This window comes from Epinephelus moara, chromosome 13 (assembly GCF_006386435.1).
Source record: "Epinephelus moara isolate mb chromosome 13, YSFRI_EMoa_1.0, whole genome shotgun sequence".
NCBI classification, from domain to species: Eukaryota; Metazoa; Chordata; class Actinopteri; order Perciformes; family Serranidae; genus Epinephelus; species Epinephelus moara.
This window is the reverse complement of record NC_065518.1, coordinates 23387026-23401796: the sequence shown is the minus strand read 5'-3', so window position 1 is coordinate 23401796 and position 14771 is coordinate 23387026. Positions and strand designations below refer to the sequence as shown.

Here is a 14771-nt window from a genome sequence, read left to right as displayed (position 1 = left end):
CTTCCGGTGTCAACACGGTTGACTGTGTGTCTACAGTGGGGCATTATATCCTTTATTTTCACGAATAAGTTAATTAAGTTGTCATAAAAGGATTACGATAGAGTCTCCAGGACATGCTTTTGTGCCGTTAAACGGAAGTGTAGGTTATATAATATTTTTTTTAAAGATATAGCTTTTTCATTTCACACGAACACTTCCTTGTTGATTTTGTTTATCTGTTTTTTTTTCTGCAGCTACCTCTGCTATTTCACATAGTCTCATATGTGTTGTATTTTACACACTTGCATACATTTCTATCCAATATTCTGTGTGTATATTGTCTGATATTTTCTCTAACATATTACACATTTTCCTACAAATGGGCATTGTTCAGATTTTCATTGTCACACCATTTTTGTCATATGCATCCACAGGTAGCCATAAGGGAGTGATATTCTTTCAGGATTCACAGTAATTCACACAACCTCCACATCCTCACTGGTAAGTCAGGGAGTCCATCAGTCTTTGCTAGACTTTATTGTGCTATATTTATTTGGGGGGTTTGGCCATGCCTATAGGTGGATTACTGCACAGGTCCAAAGGGCACAGGTCCAAGGGCCTAAAGTGTCAGGGGGACCCCTGGTCTTCGCCTGCAAAGTGTCACTTAAATTAACGTAATGTACAACAGACTCACAATCACCACGAAAAGAATACGAAAAGATTCAAAAGGAGCTGCAAAGTGACACAAAATAACTACAAAAACTGGTAAAACAACCATGAAGAGATACAAAACAGCGACAAAGATACACAAAACAACCACAAGGAGACATAACATGACTACAAAGAGACACAAAACAACCAAACAAATGACACAAAATTACCTCAAAGACACCCAAATGACCACAAAAGACACAAAGCAACCATAAGGAGACTCAAAGAGACACAGATGGACTCTTATTTGGTTGCTACAAAGGTTCCCATGACTGGGCATAGATCAAATTTTTATTGTCACACCAATTTTTCGTAAGCATCCATAGAAAGTCTTAGGGTAGTGATACTCAATCTACAGCCTGCAAGCCAAATCTGGCCCACAATAGAGTGCGCACTGACCATTTTCTAATTGACAATGAGAAAAAAAATGTTCACACTGGGAATATTTTTTGTACTTTGAATGTTAATAAGGTGCCAGAGTGCTTAAAAACATTAGAATATAGCTTGTTTATCAATTAAAGTTGCAGGGGTGGATCCCCAGGACCCCCTGACAGAGATCCAGGCTAAGTCCTGAATGTCCTTAAATTCTAGAAACGCCCCTGTGTACACCTGACCTGTGTGAGACTACACAGATAAGTGAGCACAGAAAATGCTGAAAAGTTAAAAACAGGGAATTCAGTCAATATATATATTGATAAACAAGATCAATATTTGTTCATTAACTGGCTCCTGGCCTGTCATTTTCAACAAGTGGCCCCTGGGTAAAGCAAGTTGAGTGTCCCTGTCAGAAAATGATCTCTATGTGACAGCAAAGCTATGTTGAACATTTCACCTTGACTTAATCAGTAACCATCTTGATCATGTATATCTTTCCTTCAGATGAGGGTGATCCAACACTCAGTGGAGACACTGCAAACAGCTTTGGTCTCCAATCGTCAGGACTTGATTAAACACTACAGCAAGTACACAGAGAAAGAAAGGCAGCTTCTGGAGGAAGCATTCCACCCAGGGCAGCCGGGTTCCCTTTTCCAACTCATCACAGTGCACTCTGACTCAGACTGGATCTCCGCTCACCCTGAGAAGCCGCAAGACTTTCATGGCTTCTACAGAGACCCTTACCGCAAGACCCCTAATGCAAGCCGCAATACAATTTATATTCAAACCATAGGTGAGTGTGCTTGTGTCTAGCACGGAGAGAGTCTCTGTATTCCTCAGTCCTTGTGAAGTGTGTGGGAGCGTGTGTGAAAATGTTTGCACAGCACTAGCCACAATAAGATGTCCTTTTTTGCTATTTCTGAATGCCAGTACACAATCCATTCAAATAAACATGTCACTATAGTGCACTAAATGACCAAAACAGGACAAGACATGACAGAAACTACATTTAAACAATGGTGTGGGCTATACAAATGGATGAGGCATGTACAGTATGCTGTACAGCAGGTTTCTGGACTCCTTACAGAGGTGGCTGCTATTAATTCTACACTATGTTTCTTGTAGGGTCCTTTGGGGAGGCAGGGCCCCAGACAGACCAGTATGTGGAGTGGCTCAGAGAGTACTGCCAGGCCTTCTTCTATGGGCTCTCTGTCAAGTTGCTGCCAGCGGTTACTGTGGCTGAAACAGGATGCTCTTTCAGGGTTAACAGTTACTCGCACAACCTTCAGATCCTCACTGGTAAGTTAGAGAGTACATCACTTTTACCTAGACTTCATTGTACAATATGTATTGGGGGGAGTTGGCCACACTCATAGATGGATTACTGAACGAGCCTACTGGGCACAGGCCCAGGAGCTCAAAGTGTAAGGGGACCCGTACACGTACTGACCAGGAGCAGACTCAAAATCACCACCAAAAGACTAAAGATGCAAAAGGATCTAAAATGTGAAACAAAACAACTACAAAATCTGGCAAAACAACCATTAAGAGACACAAAATGACCACAAAAAGACATAAAATTACCTCAAGGAGACAAAAACCTACCGCAAAGAGACCCAGACAACCACAAAAAGACACAAAACAACCATAGCAAGACAACGTCATGACGCCAAAGAGACCCAAAACCCCCCAAAAATATGCATAACAACTACAAAGTCAAGCAAAACTACCACAAAGTCTGTGTGTCTTGCTCCTGTGCAGACGAGGTGGTGGGGCCCTTTGTCTCATAAACTGCCCACAGCCACGCTCCATGTAGAAATGCAAGAGGATGAAGTGTAAAATGCAATGCAATCTCCAACTGGAGTGTGCACGACTTTACTTTGTTATTAATGTTTTCTTGTGAAATTTAGGTGACCTGCTACGATTCCTGGGAAACAGGAAACCTGAAGATGCTTTCTGTATTGTTGGAATCACAATGATCGACCTCTACCCCGAAGACTCGTGGAACTTTGTCTTTGGACAGGCTTCTCTCAGCATGGGTGAGATTTTACCACAAAGACTTAACTTAATAATAATAATAATAATAATAATACTCCTGTGATTCTAAAGAAACTGTTAATCTGTTAAAATAACCTGTTATGTTGAGGACAATGTCAAAGAAGAGAAAGACACTGCTTGACAGTCAAAGTGTATCATACACCTATTCAAGATAATCGGTAATGTGGTTGAGCTGCCACTAGATGGTGCTAAAGTAAAATACATACAGCTTTGTCATCGACGTCCTCACTGTTATGTCTCAACTGTGTTTGCAGGAATGGGTGTTTTCAGCTTTGCCAGGTATGACGACAACTTCTACAGCAGGAATTATGCTGGGATGCTGAAGAAGAAGCTTCAGCCAAAGCAGAGGGACTACTCTGTGTTTGACGGATATTACACTCCACCTATCACTAGCACACTGCTGCTTCGATCCTGCAAGGTTACTAACAAAGACACTCAACCACTCACTCAATTTTGGTACTATGAACCTCTGAGTGGTCCTGCCAAAAGTCGTCCACACATTCACTTTTATCAATTCTGCTGATAAGTACTGCTGGTTGTTTTTTTGTTTTTGTTTTTTGTCAGAAAACTCTAATGTAAGATATGTCTTTCCAGACAATGACCCATGAGATCGGCCATATGTTTGGAATAAAGCATTGCCAGTGGTTGACCTGTGTCATGCAGGGCTCCAACCACCTGGAGGAGTCTGATCGAAGGCCGCTGGATTTCTGTCCCATCTGCCTTCGTAAGCTACAGAGCGCTATCGGCTTTAACATCACAGACCGATACAAGGTAATACCAACATAACTTCATATAAAACTTGAACTTGTGATGATGAACCCAAATTCATCATTTTAATTCCTTTTTTACAGTATACACATACAAACAACATAGTGCTGCTCTGGTGTTAAAATGAGAACAACATGATTACGTCCTTGTTAAGACAGCACCATCATGACATTCATTCCCAATGACAGGTTGAATTTTAACCGTAATATGAATATTGCAGCTCTAGTAAGTATGCTAATGTTAATCTGTGATCAACAGGCCCTATTGCAGTGGATTGGTCAGAGTCAAATGTCCAGACCAGAGGAGGCCTCTGCCTGTCTGTCTGTGCTCCACTTCCCCAAACCCACTGAAGCTTTTCAGACATCCAGACTGTGGCTTTACAGGTGCCTGGACATACTAGGAAATAGCGCGGTATAGTGCTCATCTAAAAATCTGTACAAGTCCAGGATATGCACGCAACAGCTCTTACCTCGATACCCTGCAAAAATATGTGCGGAACATTCTCGCTGCTGTTTGTTAAACAGAATCTTAATTATGTTTATGGCTGTTGCGGACAATTTCAGAATGACTACATGGCTCACTAGAGACACTGTTAGGTATATATTGAGTTGTATTGGTTTGACAATGTTAAAGGGCACTTGTGTTTCCAGGCAGAGTGAATCGCTGAGTTTAGATAATGTTTCTAAACTAAAGATGCAATGTGTACATAAAATATATTTTAATGTGAAAGTTTGTTACAAATACAAGAGCAGTTGAATAAGTTGCTTTAAGGTTGAACTTTACAAAAACAAGACCTTTACACTTTATTGAGTGGTTCAAATCACCGTGTTGCTTTATTATGATTTAACACATTTTCATTACAAAAATAGATTAAATCTGACATCTCATATCACATAACACTGTATCAAATCAAATAAAACACTTTAACTCACATGATCTCCTGAGCTTTATGTTATTTCTATAACACTTGTTACAGAATTTGTGCAAATTATTTTGCTCCTACAGTTACATCAGTGTTTCTGGCACTTGTTAAGGTATCATCACCAGCAGGTAATTAGTTCATCAAGTATCAGTGTTGCATTTTGCTTCTGGAATATCTGAAACTGTAGGTGTCCATTGCAGACATATCCATACTTTCCAGGCACATCTCTCACGATTGTTCATTAAAGGACCAGCATGTAGGATTTAGTGGCATCTAGTGGTGAGGCTGCAGATCACAATCAACTGACAACACTTCCTTCACCTCTCCGTTTTTGTGTGGGAGACCCGAGACCCAACCTGGGTCCATGTTTTGCTATGGTCAACAGGTCTGGGTCTGGTCCCATGCTATTACCACAGGTCCCAGGTCTGTTTATCATTGTGAGTAATACCCAAGTGGATCCAAGATTACCAATAATTAGCACTGCTGACCAGAGAAACACCTAAGTGTGTGTAATGTGTGACATTTAGGCTGACTTAGGATCAGTTAACAATAGCTAAAATGAGGTGAAAAAAATACTGAGCAGTAGCACCAGCGAGTTGGAGGTGAACCGGAGGAAAGGTGGATAGTGAGCCCGACAATATTCAAATTGATGTTACATAAAAACCCCTTTTGTTTCTCTTGGTTGATGGAGACTTACGGCCTAAAGGAATATAAATGATTGTGGAATGGACACATTCATACTTTATGGCTTCTTCAAAGTTAGAGTCACCACTTTTTTCATCTGTCTTTGTTGCCATAAAATGGACTCAACGACTGAACTGTGGACAATCTAACCAGGTGAAGCATGCCCATATATACTTAAAAGAAGGAGAGGACCTGACCCAATGGTGTCAGAACAACATACTCCTCAATGTCAGCAAGACTAAGGAGCTTACAGTGGACTTTGGGAAGAAACTACACTCCCCTTAATATCAGTGGGTCCTCATTGAAGAAAGAGCGGACAGCTTCAAGTACCGTTGTGTCCACATTACTGAAGGCCTGACTTGGACACAGCATACTGACTCAGGGGTGAGAGAGGCAAGGCAGAGACTGTGTCACCATTGATGCTTGGGAAAAATTCCAGGTATCCCCTCGAATACTGAGGAACTTATGCTCCTGCAGCATTAAGAGCGTCCTGACGGGGAACATCACTGCTGCGAAGAGTGGTTCATTCAGCTGAACACACTACAGGTGCTTCTCTATCCTGCTTAAAGGATGTTAACACCAGGCGCAGCAAAAGTTAAGAAAAGGAGGGGTGACCTAGTAGGTCACCAGGGACAGCGTGTCCCATTAAGGCTGAGTTCTCACTGTACCGACCTGGGTTCAAGTATGTCCCAGGGCCTTGCTGCAAGTCCTCTCATTTTATATTTCTCTCTCTTTCACTGTCAATAAAGCATCAATAATGCCCAAAAATATCTTAGGTAAGCCAGGAGAATTATTGAGGATCCCAGCCACCCAGATAACCACCTTTGCTCACTGCTGAGGTCGGGAAGAAGGTAATGGGCCCAGCACTAAAAGGCTCAGGAAGAGCTTCTACCGTCAGGCCACAAGGATCCTAAATAAGGGTACTGCCCTAAAACTGCCCAATCATACAAGCATATTCATTATTACAGTGTTTTTATGCACAAATTAAAGGAACTGTATCTTATGATTTCATAGGACAACTGAATTGATTATTTGACTGATATCAACAAAAGGTTAAGCGTGTTTGTGCGCTTGATCTTAGCGGCTTAAAACTATCATAAACTGGTCACTGGGAGGAATTACAACAACTCACATACAACAACAACAAAATAAGTGACAGTACAATAAAATTAAAATAGATATCTAAATCTATTATTAAATATTACAAACAGTAATATGGCTAGGAACAGTATGTTGTATCTAACATTAAGAACATTTTTAGTGGTAACAGCATTTTTTGGTAGCAATTTTTATTTAAGGGTTTGTGGGGTCTATAAAGTAAAACAGAGTCCAAGGTCTCTGTCCTCTCGGACATGCACCAGGTCAGGTCTGTAATATCTCGGTCAAAAACAAGTTGGGTAAATATAATTGTAAAAATGATCAGGTCCAGTCAGTTCTGTCATTTTGGATCTGTGAAGACCTTTAATAGAAAGAACCTATGGTGGCCTTCACTTCACCGTGTTTGGCATGTCCTTTCTGGGCTACTGTAGAAAACATAGCAGGGCTCATGGAGGAGGACCCACTCCCTACGTAGATACGAAGGGTTCTAAGCTAAAAAATAAAAACATGGACAGAAATATTATACCCCATTTCTGCCAATAGATCTCCCTAAATCCTACACACTGGACCTTTAAAGCAAGACTACATCAAAACCATACTTACATTAATCTAATTTAAAAGTGTAAACTTTTTAAATTAGTATTGACTCTGAAAAAAACAGTGTGGTACATTAGGTATGTAAGGCATGATTGTTACATACATATTGTAGTGTAAAAGTTCTACAGATTGCTCTCAGAGCCCAGACCTACAACAGCAGATCATCAACACTTTTGTTCTTTCTCTTCACCATTTTCATGTCTCTTGAGCACTTGCCAGCTGTACTCTTTAGATACTATTTTACCTTCATATGGCTTGACCCTTTTATTACCCTTATCCTTATCTTATCGCCTCAAGCAAAGCGTATGACCTCCTGGCCATCTTTTGTGGCTTCCGCCTGGTCATCTACGGCAGAGCAGTCCTGGGGACTTTCACTTCTTTTGTCCAGTTCCTGCGCTGCACTTTGTTCCTTTGACGCCCCTTCCCTTTGATGTACCTCTTCAGGGCGTTTTGAGTTCTTCCTCCTACAGAGTAATCCTCTCTTAGCAGGTTTGACCAAACCCAGGAACAGGGCACTGAGTCCCATGCCGACTGCACAGGAGTAGAAGGCAGATCCATAGTTCTGAGTCACATCCACCAGCACACCTGGGGACAAAAGGAAAGGAAGCATTGAAAGGAGCACTCCAACGCACTACTTGGCATGACGAGTACAACTCAGCCTGTGGAAACAGTCGTATAATGTCTTCTGGGGCTTAGATATGACCCCAATGGTGTCATTGTCAATTTTGACACAGTGTCTGCTGACAAACTAAAATGTAGAGTTTATAGGACATTTACAAAGCTATTCATTTGCATTTTGGGACATGTAGGATCCAATGTAGACATTTCGGCATCTGCTGCACCATATTTGACCATTCTTTTAGTCAATCTGTCTCTTGCAAGACCCTAAAGTTTATGGAGGTGCAGTACTAAAAAAATGGAATAGCCCTTCAAAGCAGTGGTTCCCAGCTGGTCCAGCCACAGTCAAAATTTCTCCTTAGTCGTTAGTTCAAGGTCCACACAGTTTAATACATTCAGCGTCATACTTGTTAAGTTTAGCAATGCAGTTGGGCTAGTTTGCTGTCTCTGTCAAGTAGCTGTCAGTTAGTCTCTTACGCTATGGCAGAAAATGGCACTTCAAAATAAAAGCTCTGTAACAGAAATTCACTGTACGTCAAAATAAAGTATGTTTTCTACATATTTGACACATTTTCAAGTCACTTGTGGTCCATTCAGGATAGACCCCCACTTTTGGACTGGGACCCACCAGTTGGGAACCACTGACTTAAAGCAGACAACAGCTATTTTACTATCAAGCCTGTATAAAGATGATATATCTGACACTGATATGATTTCAGTGTCAGATGCTACTCTATATATTAGATTTGACATAGATCACATTGCTGTTTATCCAAACGAGACCTTTCTACCAGCTTTGTATAATAACAATGTGGGTAGTATGTGTAAATGAACTGTAGTAAACAAACCTCCATCCTAATGGTACCCAGATTTCCCTGCTCATCTCTCAGCTCAATTCTTTTTGCTGGCTCTTGCTCGAACTACAGATTGTACTTTTGGGTTTTTGTATGCCCGCCACTACACACACAAAAAGTGTAGAAGCGTAATGTGAGAGAGAGAGAGAGATCTGCCCTTCTCTATCCCAAATGCAGGCTAAACTCTGATCAAACACTAAATCTAGGCGATGCTGAGCAAATATGAATCAAGATTCTGTTACAGCGTTGCTTTTTTTCTCACCACAAATGTTTTCTGAACAGTTTTTTGAGCTTCTTGTTTAACTATACCACAAGATACATTTGTTACTAGTCACCCACCTATGGAAGCATTTATTAGTCTGGTGTGGTGTAGTGCATTCTGGTAGTTGTAGGTTTTCTACTTCTTGGGCAAAAGCAATCCTTCTACTGCATAAATGGCCCAGTTTTAGGAAAAAGAAGTATAGTGAAATACTTCTTAAAGTCATAGTCTGCCATTCTTTCTTCCTGTGCCTCTCAATCTTTAGCTTCAGCTTTAATTTTACCGTATTTGCACAATAAATGCATACAGTCATTAGAACCGTCGTGTTTACAATTTATAGTAAACTTCTCACTATGAGATAACTTACCTCCAAGTGGGGGTCCAGCCAGCCCAGCAAAGCTATGTATGAACACATAGACACCAGCAGCTGACGACATCCTCTCTATGCCCACCACATCATCCTCAGCCAGGATGGGGATGTGGGTGCATGCAAGGGTTCCCATAAAGAACCCATACACAGCGCAGCACACAGCCAGGCCGTAGAACTCCCTCACCAAAGTAAACCCGACCAAATCCGCAGTCATTACAATCACACATGCCAGAAGCACGAGCAGCTTCTTCTTCCTTAACCGCTCCCGTGTTAAAACCCACCCGATGGAGAATCGGCCGAAGATTTCCGCCACAGCCATGGTGGAGAGCATGTAGGTAGCACGGTCCCGCTCCACACCTCGACTCACGCTCAGCTCGATGATGTAGAGTTGAGGGGCGAAAAAGCCCAGCGTGGCGAACAGTCCGAACAGAGAGTAGAAGATGAAGCTGCACTCTTTGAGGATGGAGAAGTCCAGAAGCTTCTTTGCAGAAGGCTTTTCATCGCCTGATTTCATTTCCTCATCTTGCATCGCTTGTTTCTCTGCATCTTTGCACATTTTCTCCCCTTCAGACTCTAAAACCTCTGCCTCACTCTTTCCCACAGATTCACTTGCTTCTTTGTGCAGTAAAGTTTTCTCCTCTGCACTGCTGTTGTCTGCATCCTTTAGAGACTGGACACCAGAGTCTCCTGTACTCTCAGAGCCTCTGGCTAGCTCATTGTCCAGACTGTGGGAGGTATTTTGTGCATGTGAGGTATTGTTTATCATAGAGTCCTCTGGATGTGTGTTCTCTAGCTTCTCTGGTGCACCGAGTGCTTCCAGTTCCTTTGGGGACAATCCTTCAGTCTCTGTCTCTCGGGTTGCTTTGGGTTTGATAACGATTGGCCGAAGCAGAGCGCCACAGATGATGATGGTGCTCTGCAAAGCTCCTATCACTGCCATGGTGTGTCGCCAGCCGATATGGTCCCTCAGTGCAGAAAAGGCTGAGGGGCGAGAGGAGGTGTTTAGTGATTGTTCATCAATAAAACTGCATATATTAAGTATGGAGTGTTCAAGATTTGACTTGGACTGCTGTGGAAATGGACCTAATAGAAACAAATGACCTTGATCCTGTTATCAACAGTTGCTATGAAAAGAGTGTTGCTTTGTCTCTCAACATCCATCTGCTGCTCTTCACTGAAGCCCAGTGATTCCCACTATAGGCATGAATCTTTAAAAACAGTTTACATCCATGTCCAGACTCATATGTTGCCATGACAGTAGACAGTGTTTCAAACATGGATGCTGCTGGAAAGAAGCTATAAAATCTAAACATGGACATACACATCTTCAACCCGACAGCACCAGCTGCACCAGGCTTTGAAGTTAATTTTCAAAATGGCCAAACAGTGGATTTACAACTTCTGAGTCCATCACGTGATGACATTTTAGCCCCAAAAAGATTTCTAAGAGATTTCCATAGTGAAAGAGGCATCTGTAAATCAGTGGATACACTTTTTGAGTGTCCTACCCGGACTGCTTTCAACATTTCCAGACTCTGCCCATAACTGTCCCAGTCTGGCACTGAGGTCTTGGTCCATACATTTGTCACATCTCGTATTGACTATTGTAATGGAGTTCTCTCTGGCCTTCCCACCAAACTAATTAACAGGCGTCAAATCATTCAAAACTCTGCTGCCCTGATCATTACCCGCACCGAATCATCTGACCACATCACCCCATTCTCATCCAACTACACTGGCTCCCTGTTCAGTACCGGACTGATCACAAAAACCTTCTGCTGACCTTCAAAGCTCTCCAGGAGTCCACTCCCTCCCGCTCCCTGCACCCTTCCTCTGCTGGTCTCCTGACCATTCCCACCTCACACCTCAGCACCATGGGTGCCAGGGCTTTCAGCTGCACTGCTCCCATGCACTTTAAAACTGAAAACATGATGCCTTTGGCCACCGTTGTCGCCAGTGCAGAGGCATAAAACCACATACGGTTTTCCTAATCCCCCTAGAAAATGCTTGTCTTCACCAACTGTATACAACATCAGTGGAAGCTCTTTCACTTACCTGGTGCCAGAGCAAACATGGACAGGGATTCTCCAGTGGAAGCCACAGCTGTGACCAGAGACCGTCGACGGTTGAAGTACTGGGAAAGTATGGTTACAGTGGGCAGGAAGGTCAAACAGTAGCCCAGTCCTGCACAGTTAAAAATATGCATGTTTTTAAACTGTAATTCAGCTATGTAGACAAGACTAGCTGCTTAACAACGAAGACAACAGGGAAAAAGGCAATTCAATACCTGCAACTAATCCATAGGTGATGTACATTTGATTGATGGAGCTGGTAAAGCTGGTTGCAATGGTGCCCGTGGCAATAAGTAATCCTCCAGTCATAACAACAAGTTGGAACCCAAAGCGGTTCGTCATCACAGAGGAGAGAGGACCTGAGGACCCATGGAGAACAAAATGTTTTGTGTAGACTAATCATTCTCACAACGTCATTGTCATTTCAGTCTATAGTCTGTACTTTCTTTGGTTTTACAGGGTTGCACCAAAGTGACCTTATCAGCTCTACTCACCATTAAAGGTCATGACAAACACACAGATGGAAACAATCCAAGAGACCCGACTGTTGGTCTCTCCAAACTCCTCCATTAGGTCCTGGAGGAAGATACCGAAGCTCTTGATGGTGCCATAGGTGAAAACCTCCACCAAGAAGAAGGCAACGGCCACAACCCAACCCCAACCTCCATCAGGGGCTTCTGGGTACACATTGGGCCCCAAGAGGCGTTTCCCCTTGAATCCACACAGTGCCATGCCCTGTAAGAGAAATGAGAGTTATAGCGACTGGCATTGTGGGCCATAGTTCGTAGCAGAGCTGTGAATCAGTTCAGTTATGCAGTGTGCTGGTTTTTGCAGGGGCAGTCAATAAAACATGAATGTGCACTGTGCACTAACCTCGCTGACTCACAACACAACACTGGGACCCGCAGTGAGTAGCGGCACATCAGATAGCTCTGTTTACACTACAGAAACACACATTTAATACAGACATGCTAAGATATTTATAGTTAAATAGACGACAGTTTTGTGAGTTCAGCCATGTTACCGACAGGTTTAGGTAGAAGAACTGTTGTCAGATTTAGTATTTGGATAGTAATGTACATTTTTCCAAAAAGACAGTGAATCTCAGGAACATCTTTTCTAAATTTGTAATATTGTTAAGCTTTTTTGGGACACAATGCATTCATCGTTAGTTACAATGAATGTAATACCTACTTTTAAATGTATCATATTGTAAAGTTTGGTGTTTTTATTGTGTTATAATATTTTGATTAAAGGTACTTTTTGAACACAAAAAAACTGAAGAGGAGGCTCTCTGAATTACTGGAGTTAGATATAGATTGAACTGATTGAACTGATTACACAGTTTATTTACATTTATTTATATTTAGGTGTTTATTTGTATTAGCTTTTGGGGTATTTTTTGTTTTCTTTCTTCCCAATTGTTCTTCTTTCTCCTTGTTAAAGTTTGCTGCTTTATATCATTCTTGTGTGTTTAACAATGATAATGCCTTTCTGCTATTTAAAGATGCTAATGAAGTTTCTTTTTTTAGGTCAAGTTCAGCAACAACAAACATCAAAGGCTACGGATGCCTCCGTCCTGTTCAACTTGTTGCACAAGATCAGTCAGGTTTTGTCAGTTCTGTCAAAACTGAATCACTATGCGCTGAAATGTTTTGAACTGCTCCTCTTCTCATCAGATAGATACAGTCAGTTGAGGCAAACATGCTCCTGAAACCTGCTGGCTCACCTGTGGGGTAGTAAATGTGATGCTTTAATCCTATTCCCCCTCTTTAATCCTTCTGTCTATAGCAGCTTGCCTTCTGAATGAAGTGGTTCTGTACATACGTACCAGGCTGCTGTTTAATGTAGGCCTGCAAACACTGTCAGAGCTGTAACCAAAGATGGTAAGGAGAAAAAGGCAGCAGTAGCTGAAGTCCAGCCCCTATTTGTACAAGGCTGGGCCATAATCAATGATTAATGCAAAGCCACACTGGGGGAGATAAATTTGATCTAAAACCCACTTAAATGACCTTTTGGTCCTGATTCTGGGTAAAGCATCACAGAATGGTGCACAGTTTTATTTACAAATTGTTTATATCAGCCCTTTTGCTTTAGAGTCTTCACGGTAAGACTTTTTGTCCCTTTTTTGACTTCACTGTTACTTAAACATAGCACAGTCTTATTCTAATATTTGCTTTTCTTTGTAAGAATGGACAAAAGAATGATAGACAACCAGCAACTCAGTCCCATATTTTGAAATTTTGCTAGAGTTATAAGATTATACTGGGCATACCGGGCACAGGTCCAGGGACCTAAAGTATCAAGGTCCCCCCCGGCCTTCACTTGTAAAATGTTAAATGTCAAATTAACATGTATCAACCAGGAAGAGGCTTAAAATGATCGCAAAGAGACACAAAAAGACCACAAGGAGATCCAAAGGAACTGCAAAGAGACACAAATCAACTACAAAAACAGGCAAAAAACCCACAAAGAGACACAAAACAACCACAAGGAGAGACAAAATGACTACAAAACCAAACAAAACAGACACTAAACTACCTTAGAGAGACACAAAATTATGTCAAAGACACCCAAACAACTACAAATAGACACTTAAAGAAACAGAAGGAGATGCAAAATGACAAAAAAAGACATCAGATTGCCTCACAGAGACACCAAACAACGAAAAGAACACATAAAATGACCACAAAGAGACACAATACCACTATAAGACGCATAACGACTACAAAGACACGCAAAAACACCACAGTCTGTGTTTCTTGCTCCAGTGTAGGATGTATGCATATCTTTCATATGCCCAAGGGCCCATTGTCTCATGAAACGCCCATGTTTACAGTTTTGACATGATATAGGATAGATCCCCAACCCCAGGCAACTTAAAAACACATTGTTGTGACCTGGTTTGCACTCTTTCCGTTGTGACAGTTCAGGGAAATCAATAAGCACTTGTGAAGCTATTACATGTATTCAAGTTTGGATCTGTTTAGGGTTTGATGTCTCAACCTGCCTAGTGGAACCTGCTAAGGAAATACGAACAACAAACTCCATTCAGTTTTAATCAACAAACATGTTTACTGCCTCTGTAATAGGATTATTTCATTAGTCACAACAGTTGACTTTCCTTGTAAAAAAAAAAACCCAAACCTCTACTCACAAGTTATTCAAGTGTAAACAAAAACAAAGCATCAACAAAGAGTCACATGCTGGAACTAGGCAACAGGGATATTATGGACATTAGTGTGGATGAATACAGTACTTGTGTATCCAAAACCAAAAACTTTTAAAAGTAGTTCCACTAAGAAGTATTTATTCAAGTATTGCTGAATTCTATTATCCATTTTCTAAAGCTACATGGCAGAAAAACACACAACCCCCCCGGCGTGGTTTTGTTTTGTTGGTTGCT

The 14771-nt window shown here is 41.6% G+C and overlaps 3 protein-coding genes across 6 annotated transcripts in view; 2 read left to right on the top strand and 1 right to left on the bottom strand.

Moving 5' to 3' along the window:
- Nucleotides 1–2: 2 nt before the first annotated feature.
- LOC126400316 (archaemetzincin-2) lies at nucleotides 3–4822 on the top strand. 2 transcript variants are annotated; one of them, XM_050060903.1, is made up of 8 exons: nucleotides 3–143; nucleotides 418–480; nucleotides 1570–1858; nucleotides 2191–2364; nucleotides 2976–3104; nucleotides 3378–3541; nucleotides 3718–3894; nucleotides 4150–4822. In XM_050060903.1, exons 3-8 carry the CDS (start codon nucleotides 1570–1572, stop codon nucleotides 4306–4308), a joined length of 1092 nt encoding a protein of 363 aa, XP_049916860.1. In that variant the 5' UTR covers nucleotides 3–143; nucleotides 418–480; the 3' UTR covers nucleotides 4309–4822. The 2 variants fall into 2 exon arrangements, with proteins under 2 accessions (XP_049916860.1, XP_049916862.1); XM_050060905.1 differs by having other exon boundaries at nucleotides 8–35; nucleotides 414–480.
- LOC126400313 (monocarboxylate transporter 7-like) overlaps nucleotides 4694–14771 on the bottom strand; it is an 11004-nt gene continuing 926 nt past the window's right edge. The window contains exons 1-6 of one of the 2 annotated variants that reach the window (XM_050060899.1): nucleotides 13095–13217; nucleotides 11860–12100; nucleotides 11581–11724; nucleotides 11349–11477; nucleotides 9291–10274; nucleotides 4694–7777 (exon numbers count right to left, since the gene is read on the bottom strand). In XM_050060899.1, the coding sequence (XP_049916856.1) occupies nucleotides 7485–7777; nucleotides 9291–10274; nucleotides 11349–11477; nucleotides 11581–11724; nucleotides 11860–12097 (1788 nt within the window). In that variant the 5' untranslated portion in view covers nucleotides 12098–12100; nucleotides 13095–13217 and the 3' untranslated portion in view covers nucleotides 4694–7484. Of the gene's footprint in view, nucleotides 7778–9290; nucleotides 10275–11348; nucleotides 11478–11580; nucleotides 11725–11859; nucleotides 12101–13094; nucleotides 13218–14771 lie in introns of those variants that run through there. The other variant, XM_050060898.1, reaches the window with a different exon arrangement.
- Nucleotides 12225–14771, top strand: part of arsg (arylsulfatase G) — a 15919-nt gene continuing 13372 nt past the window's right edge. Inside the window, exons 1-2 of one of the 2 annotated variants that reach the window (XM_050060901.1) lie at nucleotides 12225–12272; nucleotides 12898–12974. The gene's annotated coding sequence lies outside the window, so the exon portion shown is untranslated. Of the gene's footprint in view, nucleotides 12273–12897; nucleotides 12980–14771 lie in introns of those variants that run through there. The other variant, XM_050060902.1, reaches the window with a different exon arrangement.